The sequence below is a fragment of the Ursus americanus genome, unplaced genomic scaffold (assembly GCF_024610735.1).
Source record: "Ursus americanus isolate L20-20 unplaced genomic scaffold, mUrsAme1.1.p SCAF_65, whole genome shotgun sequence".
NCBI classification, from domain to species: domain Eukaryota; kingdom Metazoa; phylum Chordata; class Mammalia; order Carnivora; family Ursidae; genus Ursus; species Ursus americanus.
The window spans coordinates 1332677-1354749 of record NW_028273647.1 but is presented as its reverse complement, the minus strand read 5'-3'; the positions used below and the strand labels follow the sequence as shown (position 1 = coordinate 1354749).

General features: G+C 55.9%; 1 protein-coding gene and 1 long non-coding RNA gene across 5 annotated transcripts; both read left to right on the top strand.

Moving 5' to 3' along the window:
• The first annotated feature begins 2571 nt into the window (after nt 1–2571).
• LOC123779701 (uncharacterized) lies at nt 2572–5499 on the top strand. Its single transcript, XR_015723550.1, has 2 exons — nt 2572–2835; nt 5210–5499. It is a non-coding gene; the product is annotated as an uncharacterized LOC123779701 (long non-coding RNA).
• Nucleotides 5500–9577: 4078 nt separating this feature from the next.
• Nucleotides 9578–21945, top strand: LOC148106776 (DENN domain-containing protein 3-like). 4 transcript variants are annotated; one of them, XM_087860477.1, is made up of 4 exons: nt 9578–9740; nt 10652–10766; nt 12965–13107; nt 20009–20116. In XM_087860477.1, the coding sequence occupies exons 1-4, from the start codon at nt 9578–9580 to the stop codon at nt 20014–20016; spliced, it is 429 nt and encodes a 142-aa protein (XP_087716603.1). In that variant the 3' UTR covers nt 20017–20116. The 4 variants fall into 4 exon arrangements, with proteins under 4 accessions (XP_087716603.1, XP_087716602.1, XP_087716600.1 ...); XM_087860476.1 differs by lacking the exon at nt 20009–20116 and adding an exon at nt 16080–16423; XM_087860474.1 differs by lacking the exon at nt 9578–9740 and adding an exon at nt 20484–21945 and having other exon boundaries at nt 10656–10766; nt 20009–20128.
• The last annotated feature ends 128 nt before the right edge of the window (nt 21946–22073 follow it).

Here is a 22073-nt window from a genome sequence, read left to right as displayed (position 1 = left end):
TCCGTTAGAGGGATGCCTGGGTGGTGCAGTCGGTCGGCGTCAGACTCTTGGTTTTGGCTCAGGTGGGGGTCTTGGGGTTGTGCGATCCAGCCCTACCGGAAATCTGCTGGAGATTCTCTCCTTCTTTTTGCCCCTCCCCCACACTGCACACGCTAAATAATAAACCTTTTAAAAAAATAAACTCCATTAAAAAAAATTTATTGAGATGAAACTCCATAGCGTAAAAGTAACCTTTTTGAAGTCGACAGTTTGGTGTTGTTCAGCATTACTCACAACGGTGTGCCCATCCCCCTATTTTTGCCTCTGTCCTTTACGGTTTACAAACAATTTTCATATCTATTTTCTCCTTTGCTCTTCACAGTAATCCTGAGAGTGAGACAGAGCAGCAAGGCTGCTCCTCGGGATGGGGGTGCCCGCAGCAAGAGCCCCTGTAACAGCGAGCTCTGCAGCCAGTCCGACCTGTCCCTTCCCTGGCTCCAGCGTGGGGCGGTGTTACGCCCTTGCAGGTGGCCCCGTTAGCCAGGCTCTGCGTGCTCCCGCTTCTCCCTTGCCTGCATCTTCTGCCTCTAGATGGCCGTTATGTGGCTTTTCCACCTGTGCCTTTGGTGGCTGGTTATCTGCACTTCTGTGTCCAATCCCATCAGCACTCAAGGACAGGGCAGGCGTCTGCAGCACGAGCACTGGGGACTCACCGAAAAGCACAGGGTAAAGAAGGAGCCCTGTGGAGGACCTGTGGCCTTCTCGGGTGTTAAGGGTGAAGCCCAGAGAAGCAGAAACTCACAGGCCCCGTGCACGGCGGGAGCCAGGCCCGGACCCGTTGCTACCCGGAGCTCCCTTCCTCAAACCCACCCTTGCAGCTCTTGGAGGAAAAGGGACACTGCTCTCGCCCGAGCCTCACTTAGGTCTTCTTGACAGCCGCCAAGTGTTTACCTCCCCGAGTCCTGACCATACCCAGCAGCATTTGAACACACAGGAAGGCGCCGAGGCTTAGGGCCAGTGAAGAGCTTGGCTGTCCCACAGCTCGCACAAGAGCCAGGCTCCAGCCCAGGTCCCTAGAGCCCAGGGCTTTGCTGCCTTCCTGGAGTGGCTCATGCCTCCAAGCTGCATCAGTGAGCCTTTCCTGGGCACTGGGGGTTCATGGGTATCTCCACTCTGCCCTGTGCTGAGGCCACCAACAACGAAAACACCACGGAGAGAGCCAGACAAGTATGAGCAAAATCTGTCCTGCTTTGGAAGTCAGTGACTGTAACTACTTGGCTCATTGGTAACTACCAATGAGATCGCGGATGCCAGACCTAAGTGAGAACCAGCAGTGACCCACAGCCAATAAATAGGTGACTTAGTGAGTGAAACTCGGAACCCATGAGTCAGGCTGCGGGCAGTGAGGGCCTCACCAGGCTGGGAAGGTTGGAGGAATACTGCACTCCCAGGTCCAGGCCCACCCATTCCCCTTGTGATTCTGACATTGCTTTGTTCCTTTTCATCTTAGGCTGATGACAGATGTTTGACATTATCATTAAACATTTGTGGTTTTTAAAAAATGAATCATGGATTATTAGAACTAGAAAAGTTCCTTTCATATCATTTCCCGCTTTTTCTTTTTTAAAGATTTTATTTATTTATGTATTTGAGAGAGCTAGAGTGAGAGAGCACAAGCAGGGGGAGCAGTAGAGGGAGAAGCAGGCTCACCTATGAGCAGAGCTCTCAATGTGGGGCTCAATCCCAGGACCCCAGGATCATGACCTGAGCCCAAGGCACACACTTAACCCACTGAGCCACCGAAGTGCCCTACCCGCTCGGTTTTATAGATGCTTATGCTGGCCTGCAGAGAGGGATAGGGATGTGCCAAGGTTGGCGGGCAGGCAGAGCTGGGACTGGGACCAGCCACGAAAGCCAGCCTCCTGGGCCCAGTCTGTGGCTGGGGGAGGCCCACGGTCCCCCGGGATCAGGCCAGTCTGGAGCTGGCCAGGTACGGGCCCTGTCTCCTCTCAGACCCTCCTCATCTCTGTGCTCCCAGGCTCCATCCATTCCAGCCGTGCCCACCCCGCAGGGTTTCCTGCCCAATGTTGCTCAGCCTCTCACTAGACAGAGCCAGCAAGGTTAACCGGGTTAACCAGGAATGGATCTTTCTACCCCTTCCCCGCCAGCCTTTTCTGCCGTCCACGCCCGACCAACTACTCCGCAGTCCAGGGCACAGGAGGGCTTCCAGGAGGCAGCGAGAGCCGGGGTCGTGCCAGGCCTAGGTCTCTCCTCGCCCTGTAGAGCCGGCCCGGGGCTCCCCAGAGCAGGTGACTTTCACGCCCTGGGCCCCGGGGGCTGGGCGCCCTCGCCTGCCACTTGGGGACGCCGCCCACTTCCCTCCGTTCCCCGGAAAGGGGGCTGTCGGTGGGGCGGGGCCAATGGGGGGAATGCGCGCGAACAGACACGGCGCAGGCGCCAGGATCCGCGAGCAGGTAAGGAAATGACGACCTGGCGCGGGGCCCCGCAGCCGCCCCCACCGGACCCCGCGCGCCGCAGCCGGCCACGCCCCCATGGAGGCCCCGCCCCCAGGAGGCCCCTCCCCGGGGGAGGTACCGCTCCACAGACTGCTCATTACGCGAACCCGGGGGCTGGCTGTGGGCCGCCTGGGTGCTGTGCAGGCGGCGCTGCGCGGGGCGCCGGGCTGGGGTCGGGGTCGGCGGCCCCAGGCGCCCGAGTGGGGTGCGCCCAGGGGGGCGCAGCCGCCAAGCAGCCATGGCGGAGGCCGCACCGCAGCACCTGACGCTGCCCTCAGGGCTGTTGGAGTTGTGCCCGCTGCTGGGGCCCTCCCGGGACAGCCTCCGCGGCCCCGAGCAGGTAGGGGCCGGTGGGGAAACGGAGGCGGGGCGCGGCCGGGCGGCGGCTACGATCGGAGCGCGGGTCTGGCCCCGGCATCCCGGGCGTCTGCGGGGTGGGGGCGGTGCTCGGGGCTCCGGCCAGACCCCCCCTCCACCGCAGCCCGCCCGGTGCGGGGACCGTGGCTGTCCTGGCCGCGGAGGAGTCGCGGGGGTCTGCGGACTGGGGAGCCCTCGCCGGAGAGGACCGCGGGCTCAGAGGACGCGCCTCCAGGTGCTCCGCCTTCGGCCGCTCGGTCTTCGGGAAACACACCTGGGCAGGGTGAAGGCGGCTGATGGGGGGAGGCGGGGGTGCGCCGGGGCGCCTGGGGTTACGTGGGGGAAGAAAGGATTTCATTCATTATCCCGGACTTTCTGTCTCCTCGGTGGTGGGTGCTGTGCCAGGCACAGCATCGTGAGGTTTGGGGTTTTAGATGTAAGGGGCACTTTCAAATGTTCTGCATTTAGTCATTTTGCGATGAAACCTGTTTTTCTCGCTTGCAGAAAAGGCTGCCTACTCCCCCCCCCCCCCCGGGGCCCTTTTCTCTTTCTCTGTGTGCTAGCAGCCAGAGTGACAAACCCTTTTCCTGGAAAGCAGCAGTTTTGGACACTCTCATTCTCTGTGTTTCTTTACTGTGCCCCTGCTTTTTCTTGGTGTAACCCAGGCTTTCTTTTGAATTGGTTTGTGGCCCTCTTTTTCTCTTGGTCCAGGATGTCCATATGACCCTATCTGTGGCATTTTTCTCTGGTTAGTGGTGATGCCCAGAGTACTCTGAGATTCCGGCTCTACCGCCCAGTTACCTGGGCAAGTCCTCATCTCATTCTGGACAACAGCAGTGAGAGGCACAGGAAGGCACCCGAGTATTTAGGGGTGCAGCGGAAAGGGTTGAGGTCATCAGGAGAAGCTAGATATTGCTCAAATTAACTGGATAAATGTCTCTTAATGTCTTGGTATTCTCCTTAGCTTTTTTTTTTTTTTTTTTAAGATTTTATTCATTTGAGTGAGGGAGAGAGAGATAGAGCAGGAGAGGGGCTAGGGGCAGAGGGAGAAGGAGAAGCAGACTCCCCACTGAGCAGGGACCCACAACCCTGGGATCATGACCTGAGCAGAAGGCAGATGCTTAACTGACTGAGCCACCCAGGCGACCTGTCTCCCTTAATACAGAGCCAACTTCGATGGGTTCTGCATTTCCCTCCTCCTTTCTTACTCCCCAAATCCCGGTGATGTCTGCATCCCCTTTGACCTCTGTCTCCTCTGACCCTCATCGACTGAGTTATCTCCCTGCCTCTAATTTGCCAATGGCATTGCCTCCTTTTTCTTCTGATAGCAAATGACCTGGTTTCAGTTGCTTCTTGGGTGATTTCGGCATGCATGTTGGTTGCCCCAGGGTGAGACGTGTCTCGAGAGCAGGGTGAATGGCACGGTGGTGCTTTCCTGCCCCAAACAGGCCACGGCTTTCCCAGGCAAGTGGCAGTTTGCTACTCTGCATTTTAGCTATTACCCTTTTTATCCTACACGCTGATTCTGTTAGGGGTTCAGCAAGAGGTGGAGCGCAAATATTTGCAGTAGGAAAAAGGCAGCCTTTCGGGACGGATCCAACTTCCTGGGCTGAGCCTCCTTTAAGGCCGATGTTGACGTTACAGTTACCTAAACATGTGACTTCACTTGGCCACTCTGCTGTTATAGCAGTTCTATTTCTAACGTCTGAGGCTTTTTTTATAACTCTGAAAATCACCATTTCTCTGTCGTTGACGCATTCCTGCTCGGTGACAGATGAAAACAAGCCTGGAGGTATGAGAAACATTCCACTTCCTGGTAGGGTAGTAAGGAGTCCTAACTTTCCATTTCATTTCTTAGATGGGTGGTGTTTTGTGAGGGTAGTGACAAAGACTTGGAGAATACGTCCACCCCATGGGAGGTTCTGGCTTGTACATCTCTCTCTACTCCGTGGTTGCCGTGGAGACGAGGCGTGGGGTGTGGAAGGATCCACCACTAACCCTCCGAGTGGGCCGAGAGCTCCGTGCCTCGAGTAGCTCACTGGCGTAATTCTTGGTGTGAAGGCAACATTGTAGCGGTTCTTGGTGGAGAGCGTCCCAGCTTTCGGTTTCTAGAGCAGCGCTGTCCACCAGAACTTTCTGAGTGATGACGCCAGTGTTCCTCATCTGTGCCATCCGTGTGTCGGCCACTAGCCACACATGGCTACCAGGTGCTTGAGGCATGGCTAGTGCCACTGAGGAACTGGATTTTACACTTCATTGAATTTTAATTTCAATTTCAATAGCCACGTGGCTATTAACGGTGGTGGACAGCAAGTTCTAGAGTGCTAAACAAATCTGTTTTCTGCTTTATTTCACAGATTATGGCCCATCCTGTGTGAAGATCAGTGCCGTTCTATAATCTAACAGAAATAAATCTGTGGGGGCGCCTGGGTGGCTCAGTCATTAAGCGTGTGCCTTCGGCTCAGGGCGTGATCCCGGCGTTCTGGGATCGAGCCCCACATCAGGCTCCTCCGCTGGGAGCCTGCTTCTTCCTCTCCCACTCCCCCTGCCTGTGTTCCCTCTCTCGCGGGCTGTCTCTCTCTCTTTCAAATGAATAAATAAAATTTAAAAAAAAAAGGAATAAGAAATAAATCTGTGATGCTATCAATTAGGGTGTGTGTGTCTCATTTTTTTTAATTAGCTCTGGTTTTTTGGACTGAAATGGTTGTTCCCGGGGAGGGGTTAGTAAATCAGTGTGGGCGAGAGAAGAGCAGGAGTGACTGTCCCCAGGCTGTGAGAACAGACCTTGTCTCGCCCGTAGGGGAGGGGCCGTTGCAATGCTCTGGGATCCAGGACTGTGCGTTCAGGAACTTACTCTGATGACCCAGTCGGACACGTGCACATATGTATGGCAGACACTGTTCACCGCTGCCTTTGCTCAGGTTGTGCGTGTGACGAAGAAGAGAGCACGCCAGCTGTCCCTCGGTAGGGCTGTTACTGCGTCGTCCCCGTGTGGCACCATACAGCTGTGACAGGGAATCAGCCACCCCATATGCTGAAGTGGAGAAAAAAGCTAGTGGAACCAGTAAAAGGAGATGATTGTATGTAGGGGGACAAATCATATTGATATATACGCACATAAGAAACGGGAAGGCTGTAATCTCCGCTGTGCATAGTATTACCCACCCTTTCGTGGAATTAGGGGGAAGGCCTTTCCTTTCTATTCTTATGTATTTTATTCTTCCTGTATTGTCGTTAGCTTTTAACATGAGACTGTATTGCTTATCCAACCAGAAAAGACGCAAGGACATACGTTCGGTGGAAAAACAGATGTGAGATGTATGGCCAAATGCCAAGTTGGCTGAATTTAGGCCATCTTACTTTAAGGGACTAGATAAATGGCGGGGCGAGAGGTAGTCTCCTGCCGTTAGCATGGTGACCACATTCCCTGCGGCATCCGGACTGCTGCGCTCTAAGAGGTCGCGGAGCGCGAGGATGTGAATGGATGAGCAACCTCCGCTGAGAGCCGTCGGCTGGCTGAATGTGGGGACACAGAGAGACCACACAGTTCCCGGCCCAGCCCACCAACAGCTCTGAAGGTGATAGAGTACAACGTGGAGGGCATCAGTGCTCTAGGTGCTGAGCCAGGGCAGGGGGAGGCGGAAGGAGGTGCTCTAGGAGGTGAGGAGGGAGGAGGTGCAGGGGAGGTGGAAGGAGGTGCTGTAGGAGGTGAGGAGGGGAGGTGGAGGTGATGGAAGGAGGTGCTGTAGGAGGTGAGGACGGGAGGTGAAGGTGATGGAAGGAGGTCCTGTAGGAGGTGAGGAGGGGAGGTGGAGGTGATGGATGGAGGTGCTGTAGGAGGTGAGGAGGGGAGGTGGAGGTGGTGGAAGAAGGTGAGGAGCCAGGGGCTTGATGGTCTAGAAGAGGCGCCTTGTCCTGGCTCAGGTGAGGAAAGTCTCCCTCCAGTGGGGGTGGAGGGGGCATCCCTGGTGAAGAGGAGGAGCGGGGAGGGGGTGAGCACGAGTCCGGCGGAGTGGAGAGCAGGGAAAAAGCACAGCGTTGGACCATGGGCGCTTGTGTCTGGAGACCGAGAGGTTCAGCGGGGCACGGCTTTGGGGGCACCCTGGCTTTGGAAGCAGGCTGGCCTGCTGCTCAGGCGTACTATGCAGGTCGTCGTCCTGCCCTGTGACGTAGCACACGTGTGCCACATACATGGAATACGTGGTAATAACGGTAATGTATGGAAACAGATTCCATTTTCATTCTGGTGGAGGGACAGAGATGGTGTGTGAGGCTGGTTTGGACCCATCGAAGGGTCTGCAGGGGTAAAAAGCTGGTGCCAGTGGCAGGAGCCACCGCCCGTTGGGGCAGGTGATGAGGTCACATGTGTTCTGTTTTTTAAGATTTTTTATTTATTTATTTATTTATTTATTTATTTATTTATTTATTTGAGAGAGAGTGAACACAGCGGGGAGGGGAGAGGCACAGAGGGAGAGGGAGAAGCAGGCTCCCCGCTGAGCAGGGAGCCGGACCTGGGGCTCCATCCCAGGACCCTGAGATCATGACCTGAGCCGAAGGCAGACACTTCACCGACTGAGCCACCCAGGTGCCCCCCCTTTGTGAGAGTGGACAGTGCGGGTCGGGCGCCCTGGGCCGGGCGGGAGGAGGCGATGCCATTCTCATGGCAGAACCCTTGAAGGATTAGTTTGTGGAGTCTGTAGCTGCTCTAAGTCCCGGGGTGGGTGGCTGCTTGGTCTGCAGGTGCGCAGCTGGGCTGGCACTGGGGCTGCTTTCAGAGACCTTTCTGCGGTTGGTGGCTCCGAAGACCCGAGGGTCACTGTCTTTATCACAGGCAAGCATATGGGCGGAAGCTTGGGTTTTAGGGAAATCAGCAGGAGCTTAATTTTTGAAGCTGTGAGTTTAAGGGACCCGCCAGGTATGTCTGGAGGCAGCTGGGTGCGGTCTGGGACTGGCAAGAGGTCTGAGCTGGCAGTGGGACTCTGGGCGCCGTCCCTAGGTGAGGACACCATGTGAGTGTGGAGACTGCCAGCCAGGCGGGGCACTTGAGGAGGGGCAAGGAGTCAGCCCTGGGGGGGTCACAGCCTGGAAGGAGGGGTCTGCCGGGGCCCTACCCAGGAGCGTCAGGGCAGAGGGGAAGAGCAGAGGGGGGTTTGCAGGCAAGGGGCCGGCTCCACGCTGTGACCACCTGTGCCCAGTGCTCACCAATGTGATGTGTGACGTGAGGAAGGAGCGGACGTGCATACTTTCATAGTTAAGTAGGTCCGAACTGCTGGATGGTGATAAGGAAAGTTTTAGAAAGGTTTTGTAGAACTCAAGACGTGGTTTCCTTTCATGCCTGATACACAAAGATGTAAACATTATCCAGTACTATGGATTTCCCATGTTTGGTCTTTGTTCCCACTGGTACTAAACTTTTTTCCAAATATAAAGAAATTATTGCCTGAATTTAAATTATACAGAATAAAAATAAGCTTTTTGAGTTTAGAGAGTGTATTTACTGATGGGAGTTCCTTGTATGAATCCTCTCAAGGGTAAGAGTTCCCCTTTGGCTCCACGATTCTTACTGAAACGGTGATGCTGGCTGTCCCTTCCCTGCCGGTGACAATTCCATTTCTCCTGGTGACAACGATGTCCTTCCTCATGCCCTCTCTGAGTCCCTCAGAGATCTTTGATTCCGCGCAGCCCACCCCACCCCGGCATCCTCCCACCTTCCCACATGCTTGCCACCCAGCGAATCCTGCCCTTGACTTCTGTTTCTCCACTAGCTTGGAGCTGACCTGCCCGTTTCTCTGTCACGGCCTGTTGACCTCTTCTGGGAGCTCGGGGAGCAGCCCGGCAACTGCCTCTGCGGAGTGGCCCGTCTCAGGCATCGTAGCTAGACAGAACGGAGGTCGGAGGCAGAGCCCGTGCTCTTCATATTATCTGGGGGAAGACTGAAAAGACAAAAGGTTTTGTAAAAATCGGGTACCAAGTTAAAGTTCGAAAGTGTTCAGGCTGAATGACCCTGTTGTGTAGACCTGGGGTGACCGTTTGGTTGCTGGAGGAAGGGTGTGTCTCTTCTCTCTGAGGCTGGCAGTCCTTCTTCTCACCCCTCGGTCCGTGTCCCCAGGTCAGTGGCAACAGGACCACTGGCATGGGGCATGACGCCGGCACCCCATCTGTACTGGGCTGGACAGTATGCGGCCCCCCCCCAACCTGGGAGGGCACTGGGGCCTCTGGTGTGGGGGCTGGGGTTGAGCCTTTGACCTGCGACCTTGCCCCCTTGAGAGGGAAGCTCAGGGATGCGGCGTTCGCTGCTGCAGTCCAAGCAGAGCTGGATGTGAACTGAGGTCTGCCTGTCAGTCCTGGGCTGGCAACTGCCGGGCTGTGTGCCCAGGGGCAGCCGGAGAGCCAGACCCTGTGCTGTGGGTGACTTGCCTGAACGCATGGCCTGATGGGTCCCTAAAAGCAGCTTCTTTGCCGTCCTTCCTGTCCTGGGCCACTGGTGGGTGAGGCCACACACACACGTGGGTGCGGAACCGGCACTCTGGCGGGTCGAAGGGGAACAGAGCGACAGTGGGTGCTTGGACAGAAGGCGCACAGCGGAGCAAGGGTAAGCGCTGTTGGCTTACTCGTATTACTCCCTTTAGGTGTCCCTGAAGCAGGGGGTCAGCAGCCCCTCTTCTCTCGATCTGGAGGTCCTGTCGGTTTTTGTGCCTCCTTTCGTCAGTAAGGATGACAGTCAGATGGCTGGCGCCCCCTCTGCGACTCTGAGCAAGACCAGAAGGCGCTCCTTCAGAAAGAAGAGGGACAAGCCCAAAACGGAGCCCTGGAAGGGCCTCCCTCCTGAAGACATTAGTGTCCCCAACGGTGTGGACCTGCTTGGCCTGCCTCAGCTCTGCTTCCCAGGTATCCCCCGCCCTGCTTTCCCAACTCCCCCACGGTGCTTTCTAGAAACCAAGTCAAGAAAGGGTGACAGACGGGGGGCTGGTTACCCCTGGCAGCCCCGAGGCCAAACTGCAGGTCTCAGTTCTCTTAATCTTGGGGGTTTGGGAGCTGAAGGACGTGCAGCCCAATAGTGCAGCCCCCATGTTTTGGAGAGCGAATCCCAGACGAAGGGCTGTCGGGATCGCCAGCACGGTTGGTAGAGGTGCTTTCCAAGGATTTTCACTTCTGATTGACAGGCCCGTCTTCCAGAGGTCCGGCCGGTGGGTCAGGATGAGTCCAGTTAGCCTGCAGCATCTCCCCCCAGAGTGCACTTCCGCCGGGCTCCCTGGCCCCTGTTTTCTGGGGACCCCGGGGCCTGCAGCCCGGGCTCACATGCTTTCCCCACCTGGCCTGTTCCCGGCAGTGGGTGGCCCTCATGTTTTTCACTGGTCTTTGAGAAACGCTGAGTGGCTGGTGTAGAAGACTCAGACTAGGGACTTCCCGTCCGTCATTCCCTGTCTGGGAGGTTCCATCGGGAATGGCTGCTGTCTCCCGGTCTCAGGGATTACAACCCGGGGACAGCTGGGACAACCCCTGCACCTGCCATGCTCAGAAACGGTCGCCTCCCCCAGGCACACCCCAGAGGGTTTGTCTGCGGTTGTTCTTATGTTCCTTCGCTAAATTCTGCAGAGCACAGAGGGTGGCTGAGAAATGGGCACCCACGGAGGGACGGAGGGGGCCACGGCTGGCTGGCGGCCCGACCCCCCAAGTGCCACAGCTGGCAGGGCGAGGACAGGTTCTGTAGGCCACAAAGTGGGCTCACGGAGAGCCCAGCCTCGGAGGTGGATGCCACGGGGCCGTGCCGAGATTTCCTCTTCTTTCTCTACCCGCAGGGGGCGTGTACGTGGCCTCCGAACCGAAGGAGGACTGTGTCCACTTCCTGGTGCTGACCGATGTCTGTGGGAACAGAAGTATGCCGTGGTTGCCCAGTACTCCCGACCCCTGCACGTACGTGACTGCCGTGAATTCCCTCTGAAATCTGCTGGTGTTTATTTTTGCTGAAACACGCTTCCCGCAATCACCACGATTGTAATCATTTTAGCGTGTGTGGGTCAGTGGCACTAAGTACACTCCCGCTGGCGGGCAGCCCCTGCCACGTCTGGTTGCAAAAGACATTCATCACCCCGGAAGTCCCGCCCCTGGCCCCCGGCCCCCGTTCTGCCCACATGGGTTTGCCTGCTTCGGACACCTGGTGTCAGTGGACTCAGGCTGCATGTGGCTTCTGTGTCTGGCTTCGTGCACTCAGTGAATGGGGTCAGAGTTCATCCACGTTGGGGCAGCAGCGCCTCTGTCTTACGGCCGAGTCCTACCACCCAGTGTATGTGAGCCACAGCTTGTTTCCCACATGTCCGTGGAGGGACATTTGTGTTCTTGTATGCGGGGTGACGGCTTTGGGCCTCCAGAGCATGACTTGGCCCTCCCCCGCCCGGCAGGGCCACGAGTGCGAGCCAGCCGGCCCCTGGAGGTCGCAGGGGCCGCCGTGCACCTGAAGAGGCGGGGTGACCCACGCCTGTGTCCAGAGGGTTTCCAGAAGCAGCAGTGCTTTACCCTGGGGAAGTCCAGGAATCCCACACCGAGGGGGCGGTGGCTGCCCGGTTGTTCCTCCCCACTCTGCTGTCAGAGGCTGGGCCAGGTGTGCTGGGAGAATTATCCCTAAGTGTCACGGCATAAGGCTCAACTCGATGGGCTCTGTCCCTTCACGCCTGTGGATGTGCCTCGGAAACCTGTGGGAGTCCAGCATTCTGCTGATGTCTGAGTGCGCGACCTCCGTGTCTGGACTAGGCGTCCCCTGGACCCCTGGACTAGGGTGGGCAGTGGGCAGCGCGGGGAGGCCACCCCTCATGGCCGTGTGTGCGGGCTGCTGGGCCTGCGGCGTTGGCAGCCTGCCTGCTTGCCTGGGTTAGGTAGGGGTGGGAGACGAGCCGGGGGCCGAGTTCCTGCCCCTCCCTGGCCAGCGCTTCCGGCAGAGACAGGATGGGAGGCTGGATTATTCAGGAAGGTGCTTGGGAGCCTGTCTGTGAAGTGATCGCATGAGAAGTACATGTTATTTCTCTTATCCTTAAATACATTTTAAAAAGGTCACAGCCTCTGCTTTGCCTGTGACTCCCCCACTACACCTGGCTGCTGGGGTGTGCGTGACCCCTCGCCCATCCTCTCAGTGCCTGCGTGGTTTCAGGGTGACTCTGGGCCCTACATGCTGGCCTCCCCACCTCCCCTCGTGCCCAGTGACCAGCCACGCCCTGTCCTGCGCTCCTGTCTTTCCGTGGACTGCACGCGCAGCCCCGCCCGGAGTGCAGACGGCACTGTGGTCCTCATATGCCAGCTGCCCGTGTGCTCAGCCCGGTGCCGACGACCCTCCTGCACAGTCGTTCATTTAATCCACAGCGAACGGGGCTGGGAACTCTCAGCATCATCCCCGTTTTACCGCTGAGGGAGCAGGCAGTCGCACAGGGAGGTGAGGGGACTTGCCTGGGGGCCCAGCACACTGACTTGAGGGCCTTGGTTCAATGTTGGTGGGTAGACGAATGGCGTGCCCACTGCTTGCCGGGCTCTCCCCCTGTCTTGCAAGACCCTCGCGTTCACACCATCCCCAGGTGGAGCTGTTATCACGGTCCGCCATCCCTACTGAAAAACCCCAAACAACTTCCACGGGGGCCAGACTGTGGACCTCAGTGAGGCGCCACTCGTAAGCTCTGCAGTGGTCTGTACCTTCTGGAATCTCGGTGCCGGTACTTTTCTCCAGCTGAGAACACCCCCTCCCCCGCCGACACACACACATATGGCCCAGTGCTGGAGGTTTTTTCCTGTGTAAGCAGAGCCCATGGCCCCTTCTGTGTCTTACTGTGTTCTCACTGTGTTCCCATCTGGGGTCGGGACGTGTCATTGTCTCTGCCACCTCAGCACATCACACACTGGGGGAGGGGGGCATCTGCGAGGACTGGGACTCCCAGTGACACAGGGGGGGCATCCACGCTGACTGGGACTTGCGGTGACACCGGAGGGGGCGCCAGCCGGGTGGCAGGGGAGCAGGATGCTGTCTGGGCCCCTGCCCTCTCGCTTCTGTCTGCAGAGGCCCACACTGCTGAGGATAGAAGCTGGGACCAGCTGGATCGGAGGGTGACACGGGCCTGTTGCTTTCTCTCCAGGACGAGTCGTGTTTCTACAACGGCAAGGCGCACTGGGAGCCATCCTGGCCGACCGCGGGCGTGGCTGGCTGCTTCGGACCGTTCTCGGTGTGCGTGGTCTCCAAGCTCCCCTACTACAACGCCCTCAAGGACTGCCTGTCCTGGTGAGCCCGTGCGGTGCCCGCGTGTCTGCGAGGCCACGCCTGGCGCTGGCGGTGGTGGGCGGGCTCTGGTTTGGTGACGGGAGCTCCCGTGAAGGCCCAGAGGCTTCCCGAGGCGGTAGCCTGTGGGGAAGGTCTGCCAGACAAGGGAAGATGAAACCAAACTGTGGGAAGTAAAATTAGTATGGAGGATTTTATGTTGTTTGGTTTTTTAAAAAAGACGTCCATCAGAAATAGCTCTCCTCCTGTTATCTGAGAAAATCAGGCTGCCGCTGCTGTCAGTCCTGTTAAGTTCATGACAGTTAACGAATTATCTTTTCTTGGGGTGGAATCTTGAAGTGCCTTAATGCTGATGATATTGAGTAGAAAGCCTGAGGACGTAGAGAAGTTTTGAAAACTCTAGAGAGAATCGCGTCGGGCGCACTTGCCGCCTGTCGTCGGGGGATGATTGTGGCGTGTGGACACGGTCCATCCCCCGGCCACACGCGCCCTGGCCGCCTGGTTTTTGTTCTCACAAAGTTCTAGTCTTGGAATTCTCAGTGGTTTGGTTAACGACAGAGGCGGCCAACGGAGGTTTGCCTTAATGTCGTAATACCCACCCTCCACCCCTGGCAAGTCGCAGACTTCTGGAAAGACCATCATTTTGGTTCTCACACTGTGGTCAGAGGGATGAGCAGGAATCCTTCCTGACCAAACTCACCACCTTCGGAGCTCAAGTTCCAGCGCCTTAATGTTTTAGTTTTCAAAATGTTGCTGGTGTTTGCCCATAGTTTGGGTCTAGCCCGCGTTTTATTGCCCCCGACACAGAACAGAGCGCTCGCCGGGTCTCCCTCCGGGACTGCGTGCTCAGTAGGGCATGTCTGCCCGGGCGTGGGCAGTGATAGGATGATAAATTAGGACAGGGTCCCTTTTCGTTAATTAACTGGTAATCTTCAGCACCTGAGGGTAGGTGGCTTGTGCACCCATCTCGTTTCCTCTTCTGTGAATTGGGGGTGGTGATGCCACCCTTTCTCGAACGGAACGGGTTCGGGCCTGCGGGGAGGACAGCACCTGCTTCACTTTCTCGGCCTTTGTACGCGTGATCATTCACGTGTGACTGGCAACAAATACCATCCTGCTAGACGTTAATGCAAAGGAACATTTAACTCGAAAAACGTGTTCAGTTTCCCTGCTCCTCGAGTTTTCTGTCTCCTGATGGTCGTTGCTAAATGACCCGAACTAGAAAACAGAAAAACAGATGACAGAAATGCAAAAGGCAGTTTATAAATACAGATTTATAGATTTTTAAAATCTGTTTTTCTGCTATAATGGTGGCGTGTAAACTAGGCCTCTGTGTGGACAGAAATTGGGAGAGAATGCTTAGTTGTATTTGGGGAATTAGATTATGGAGAGTCTGGTTTTTTTTTTTTTTTAACTTGATACTATTCTTTGACAATAATTAAAATATGGAAGAATATTGAATTATCTCCATTTCCTGACACTAACTTCAGGAAGAGCTATTATTATTTTTAAAGATTTATTCATTTATTATTTTTAGAGAGAGAGAGCAGGGAGGAGGGACAGAGGGAGAGAGAGAGAGAATCCCAAGCAGGATCCATGCTGAGTGCAGAGCCTGACACGGGCTTGATCTCATGACCCTAAGATCGCGACCTGAGCTCCAATCAAGAGTCAGATGCTTAACCGACTGCGCCACCTAGGCGCCCTGACTGACCCCAGGCGGACTTATGATTTGTTACTTAAAGTAACAGCGTAAGCGCTTGGCTTGCGGGACACGCGTGGGCCCTGCTGTGGCCCTGCTGTGGCGAGTGAGGCCGGGGACCGCCCCAGGGCACAGAGGTGGGGTTTCCAGGGCAGTTGGCTGAATTTTGCCTAATGTAGACACCATGTCACCACCACTGCCATTAAGACAGAGAACATTTTCACCACGCCCCAAAGTTCCCTTACACCCTGTGGTCGCTTCCCAGCCGCCTGCCCCCAGGCACCTGCTGGTCCGTCACGCGTTTCAGTCACTTGCCGCTGTGCCTTGAACAACGCGGTTTGAACTGTGCGCGTCCACATACACCTGGATTTTTTTCAACAAATACAGTACAGTCCTGTATATGTATTTTCTCTTCCTCAGGATTTTCTTAAAAACATTTCCTCTTTTCTAGCTTACTTTATTCTAAGAATACAGGATATAATGCATATTACATGCAGAATACCTGTTAATCGATCGTTCGTGTCGTCGGTAAGGCTTTAGGTCAGCAGCGGGCTATCAGCAATTAAGTTTTTTGGGGGGTTGAGAAGTTCTATGCAGGTTTTCAACTGCGTGGGGGAGAGCACCTTTAACCCCTCACATTGTTCAAGGGCCAACCGTACTTCAAAAGTCAGAATGCATTTGGGAAACAAACGTGGCCAAGCACTTTCCTTTGAGATGTTTACTCGCTGCTGAAGTATGACCCAGACAGAAAATTGCATGAATTCCAGCTGTGTAACCAGCACTCACAGCAAGAAACAGAACATGACCAGCCCCCATCCCCCCACGCCCCACCTCTCCTGTGCCCCAGTGCAGGCAGGTCCTGACCCTGGGCAGCCTCACCTTGCTGTCTGAGGCCTAGGGTTGTCGTCAGTGTCCTCCCGCCACCTCCCCCACCCCCAGCCTGGAAGGCCCTGGGGCTGCCGGCACTGGCAGACAGGTCAGCGCTGATTAGAAATGCTAAGATGTCCTCCAGTCCCCTTCATGTCACTGCAATGTTGTGTAATCGTTCTTTCTGATGGCTGAGTAATATTCCATTGTGACGGGTAGTAAGGAGGGCACGTATTGCATGGAGCACTGGGTGTTACACGCAAGTAATGAATCATGGAACTTTACATCAAAAACTAAGGATATACTGTATGGTGACTAACATAATAAAAAATTATTATAAAAAAAGAAATGCTAAGATGACAATTGGATACTCATACTTATTTTGTGATTTGATTTTTTTTTATTTTAGTTTATTGACTCATCTGAAGCTCTGTAAAGATTTTGAAGTTGACAATCACATAAAAGATTTTGCTGCAAAACTGTCTTTGACACCTAGCCTGCCGCCTGGACCGCTTCATTTGGTCATTAAATCTGGAATTTTGTCTTTTCTTTATGAATAGTAAAAGTCCTATGTCGACGATGGGTTTAATGTTTTAAACTGTTTCTTACGTTCCAGGGTGTTTAAATTACGCTTCTCAGGTTCCTTACAGAATCATCTAATTACGCTGTTTCTAGAGATGCGTTTGCCGGGCGGCCCGTGATACGTGGTGTGGAGCTGGTGATGGGCCCCCTTAGTGCTTAACACACCGGCTCATTTGGCTTATTTGTCTGGAATATTGGGTATTGTATTAAACTGATTCATGTTTTCTCCTGTCCGGGGTGATTAATGAAAAGTACCTGGCTTCCTATTTTTTGGTTTTTCCCAGTGCCACCGTGTTGTTGAATAAGTGGCCAAGCGTTTCCGTGGGTCTGGGTTCCCTGGCACGCTCGTCCTGAGATGTTGTTGGCTCTTTCACCACTTGAGGGTTTCGGGCTAAGGACAGTTGCAGAAAGGCAGCCCACGTTCCCCCTTTGCCGAGTAATGGGCCAAGACGGCTGAGCTGTGATGACACCTGTCTGGCCTGGCATCTTCCAGACTGACGCAACCACCGGGCATTTCCTCGTTCTCAAACAAGCACCTGCCAGATTAGTGTCTGGAAGAAGGTCATAGATGTCGACTCTGCTTCACTCAGTCCTTTCTGGAAGCTTAGACATAGAGATCTCGGTTCTCTACGTATTGATTATTATTCACAGTTGAAAAATTAATTTTATTTCGCAGGAGACATGTGATCATGAACTTAAAATGTATATTTTTAATATCACACTACAGTGTGTGGGATGGGGGAGGGAACCCTGCCAGATGCATTCCAGGCCCAGAGACAGAGCAAGTTGCCCCAGGACCTTGGTTCCGCTCCCAGAAACCTTTGTAGGGACGTTTATTGGGTTCTTGTTTTGTGCAAGGCTCTCATCTTTATTATGTGGATAATTGGTATTTTTTTATGGTTCAGTGAAGTCATCAAAGTTTCTGTTCTTGCTCTAATCACTCAACAAGTGTTCCCTGAGGACCGGCTAAGCAGTGAACAAAGCTGAGTTCAGGGCAGTTTGAGGGTTAACCGTATGTACTATGTTCCGCCTTTGAGCATGAGTAATGCACGAACCGCGCCCATACCCATCTTCTGTACCTCGGAGTCTTGGATGAGCTCACATTTGGTTCTCCGACTTTTACCACCCCCGTGAGAAAGTTTCCTGGGGGTCGTTCTTGATGCCTCTTCTCTTCACCCCTGCATTCCATCCATGGCTCATCCCTGACCGGCCAGCTCCCGGCGTTTGCCTCTAGTTGGCCACGGCCACCACCCCACGCAGGGCCACTGGGTCCCACCTGCGTGACTTGGGGAGCCATTGGTCTGGCCACGTCCATTCTTGACCCTTCATTCAGTTCATCCTTTGCATAGTGGCTGCAGGGACTGTTAACATCTATTCATTGGACTCTCCTCTTGTGCGTAAAAGCCCACAATGGCTTCTCGCTGCGTAGCTGCCGCAGTCCTGCATCCCTAGCCCCTGTATCAGTGTCCTGCTCTGTCTCATGTCCTCACTCCCTTGCTGACTGTTGTCCAGCCACACTGGATTTCCCTCAGTCCCTCGCAGGTGCTGCCCCCAGGCCCTTGCCTATGCTGTTCCTGGAAGTCAGGTTCTTCGGGATGGCCTCTGTGTGACCTCCCACCCGTCTCTCTGTGCCCTGCTCCCTTCCTGCAGAGCCCAGCATGGTCTGCAGTTAGGGCCCGCACACGTGTGTGTTTTGTTCAATGTCCATCTTCTCCATCGGCCTCCAAGCTGCGTTTGCGACGCTGTTACCATGCCTGCTGCTCCCACAGCTGTCGAGTGAATGAATGAACGGATGGGTCGTGTTTCGGCGTTAGCCTGTCCTGTTCACAGAGCAGGGCCTGCGTCTTGGTTCTTGCGCATTTGTCCGAATGAGCCGAGTCTGGCTCAGACTAGCCGCTGTGATCCCCCTCGTGCGGCCTCACCAGCTCTGGGGTCCTCATTGATACGTGGCCCTGACCCATCTTTGGGAGTGTTGAACCACTGTGGCTGTTCCTTGTTTTGGAAAAACCCAAGGCCAAGGTTCTTCTCTAACCCCGGAGCCGATTCAGCATGGAATTCCAGAACCCACTACAAGCAAACATTGATGGAGATGCTGTGTAGCTAGTGGTCAGGAGCTGTGGTTCCTGTGAATCAAGCGTGTGGGCGCCGGGTGGGGCATCTCCTGTCTGCGTCAGGGGCGGTGGCGCCCAGCCTCCACCAGGCCTGGCTCGGTGCCCTTTCGCGGACGGCGCCTGGACCACCGGCCCGAGAGCAGCAGACACCCCGCGTCCCTGGGCCCGCTCTGCCGCTTCTCTGCCCACCAGCGGGTCTGATTTTACGTGCTTTCAGAGCACGGCCAAGTCGCTGGGTGTGCACGTGAAATGCGCCTTTTCCGTCTCACTCTACCGGACTCACTTCCTGTGTTGCTTTGTGCGTGGATCCTATTGTCTGCGTGGGGCTACAGTCAAAGCTGAACTTTGGAAAGTGTTTCCCCGAAATCTCTCTCCCTCCTCAGTCTCTTCACCTGAGAGGTGGGGTGGACAGCAGAGCCCAGCTCAGAGGGTGTGGGTCTCACGCACGTGAGGTTGCTGGCATCCCGGGGGCCCAACAGCGTCCCTGGTAGAATGACTGGTGTTTGTATTAGTTTCTACCTGTAGTTGGGAAGCTGGTCGATATGTTTATTTTTTGAAATATTGAGGGGAATTTTTCATATAAACTTTACAATGATTCATAGTTCATCACCGCTGGGAGCATGTAACTCTGCTCTACCGTGTTTTGTTTTAAATAAAAAGGATGTTACTGTCCACACAGCGCGTCCGCCTTGATTCTGATGTGTCTTACTTCTGTGGGCCAGTGGGTGACAAGACGGTGCCGTCGGGGGGCCCTTGCAGAAAGAAGGCTTCTCCTGCCCTCAGGTTCTTTGCACAAGCGTTCACGCAGAGCCGTGGTGATGCAGGTGTGAGCACGTGTGGAAGGCGAACATTTGTTCTCCAGCCAGTGCTCCGCATCTCTCCGTGTGTCCCCTTCCACACTTTTCCTGGCGGGAGCTTCTCTGTGCTCAGATTCGAATCTTCTCTGTGCTTGTGGCCCGGTGCTCCTCACACTTGGGTCACTCCGTTCTGCTGGTCCCCAGGGCTCCAGGGACGCTCCTGGGTGCCCCCCAAAAGGCTGACACCCACGGTCAGGAACGAACTTGCCAATGAGCTGGAAGGCTTCTCGGTGGAGGGGCCCCTACCGTCCCCCTCCATCTACCGCGTCCTTTTACACAGAAGGGGCATTCTGCAGATACTGAATTTGAATCAAAGTGTAATTTTGAGATACCATCATTGAGAAAAATAAAGTCTTTCTCAGCGATTTCTTAAAGTGCACGTCTTTAAAGAGCTTTGACAATTACGTTGAAAATACTAAGAGAATTTGTAATATGCAGTAAGTGTTCTGAGAGTAACCCGATCGTGTTTGACTTAGAACCTGTGCTGATCGGGACAGATGTCCAGGTGTCAGTTTATCTTTGCCGATGGGCAGTCTGCTAATGAAGTAAAGAGTTTAGGGAAGTTTGGCCGAAAAAGACATTCAGTACTTGATTCACGTCTGAGCCTTGCTCAGCAATTCTGTGTGTCTCTGGACTGTTTGGTTCTGTGACATATACGGGGATAGCGTGAGTCTTCAAACACGTATCCTAGGTCAGACACCCTCGGTGCCAGAACGGAGAGTCTCAGTGCATTTCGGCCTCTGCTGGGAGCGGCTCTCTGAACTAATTACGGAACTTGGTCGTCACAGATATTTAACATGAAGCCACTACAGATCGTGTTTCCCTCCCGCGTGGACCCTGAGAGCCCGGTCATCGACTTGGACCTTCACCTGCCCTTGCTGTGCTTCAGGCCCGAGAAAGTGCGGCAGGTAAGCGTCCCTCCGGACCTGGGGCGTCCGTGCTGGTTGGCTTGGTGGGGCATCTAAGCTGTCATCGTCTGGAGGGTGATTCCAGGGCACGTGTGTTCCAGAACATTCCAGAATGTTCCGAATGTTCCACAACACACTGGGAATAGTTGCTTTTTGGCTTCAAGCAGACATTCAGGACTGTGCACACCATTTACAAGCAGTGCTTTTGGGGGTTAAAGGGGCTTTCGTTTTGGCAAACAGCAGGGAAACTGGGTGAGACCTAGGCTCCACGTGGTTTTGGTGGCGCATTCACACGCATGTTCAGTGCATGGCGCGTGGTCAGAGGTGTGTACACGGTGTCGTTGATCTCCCCCAGATCCTAACGTGCCTCCTCATGGAGCAGCGGATGGTGTTCTTCTCCTCCAGCTGGGCGCTGCTACCGCTGGTCGCTGAGTGCTTCCTGGCCTACCTGTACCCCCTGCAGTGGCAGCACACGTTCGTGCCCGTCTTGTCGCGCCAGATGCTAGACTTCATCATGGCACCGACGTCCTTCCTCATGGGCTGCCACCTCGACTACTTTGAAGAAGTCAGCAAGGTTAGGCCTTGGCCATTTGCTGTAGAATGTCAGATCCTTGTGACCCCTGTGGGGACTGGCGGAGAGGGGCTTCCAAAGGGCCCTGCAGGGAGGGCCACGTGCCCTGGCCACAGGGAGAGGGTGGGCACTCCTGTCCCTGGGGCTCGTGCTCTGGGCTCCACGCACGCGGGGTGCTGTTGCGCGTCTGCACCATCCTGCTGCAGTCCTCCGGGTGTTTTCGAGGCTGGGGGGTTCTGGGCGCCGGGACCCCGTGTCACGTGCCAGTCCCCTTAAATTCCCGGGGCTCCAGCGAGGAGAGTGTGGGTGTCGGCACTGATGGAGCCTGCTAACCGGCCTGGCCGTGGCTGCTTTCTAGTTTTGTGGCCTTGAGTGAGGTGCCAGCCCTTACTGAGCCTCAGCCTCCTTGGCTCTAAAGTGGGCATGTCCTCCTGGGCCGGGCTCTGTGTGGGGACCACCCCGCACCCGCCAGCACAGGGGAAGGGCTTGGCAGACCCCAGCAGCCAGTGTCCCGGTCCAGATCTTGTGTTTCTCTGGTTAAGCTTCTGTTGTTCAGTAATGCTGTGGACCATCCTACTGGAAGACGCCCCGTCTATGGATTTCCCTCCTCCTCCTCCTTCCTCTCTCCCCGCTTTTGTTTTTGAGGCAATCCGCTGGCTCCCAAGAAAGCCAGCTGGCCTCCCCAAGCTCCCAACCTCCCTGTACGCTCCGGCCTCCAGCCCCTCCGTCTCTCCGAGACCCCCGAATCCACCAACCTCCCCATCTTTCACGAAGCCCCCCAGGCCTTCTCATGTCCCCCAAACCTCCCCGTTTACCCGAGCCCTCAGCCTCCCCTCGTCCCCTGGCCTGCCGGAGCCCGCCGACCTCCCCACAAGTCCGTCCTCCACCCATCCCCGTTCTCCCAGAACCCGCCCCCTCGTCCCCCTTCCCTGGCCTCTCGTGTCCCCCCGCCGGCCTCCCCACATCCCCGTCCTCCCGGAGACCGCCAGTCCGCCCCACATCTCCCGACCGGCCCGCGCCCCGGTCCTCCCCACAGCGCCGTCCTCCCCGGGCCCCTCCCTCGTCCTCCCCACTTCTCCGGCCTCCCCACATCCTCGGCCTCCCGAGCCCCGCGCGGGAGGGGCCCGTCTCCGCCACATCCGCCCTGCGGACCGGCTCGTTGGCCCCGCTCGGCCCTGCCAACCCCCAGCTCCAGGAGCCGGCCCGCCCGCCCGCGTCCCGGCCCCCTCCCCAGGCCCGCACTCACTCGGACCGCGCGGGGCGCCCGGAGGCGAGGGCAGACCACTGCGAGGCGGCGCCGCGAACCGACGGGCGGCCCTCCCTCCCACGCCTCACGCCGCGGGCGCACAGCCGTCCCGGCCCGGCGGCGGCAGC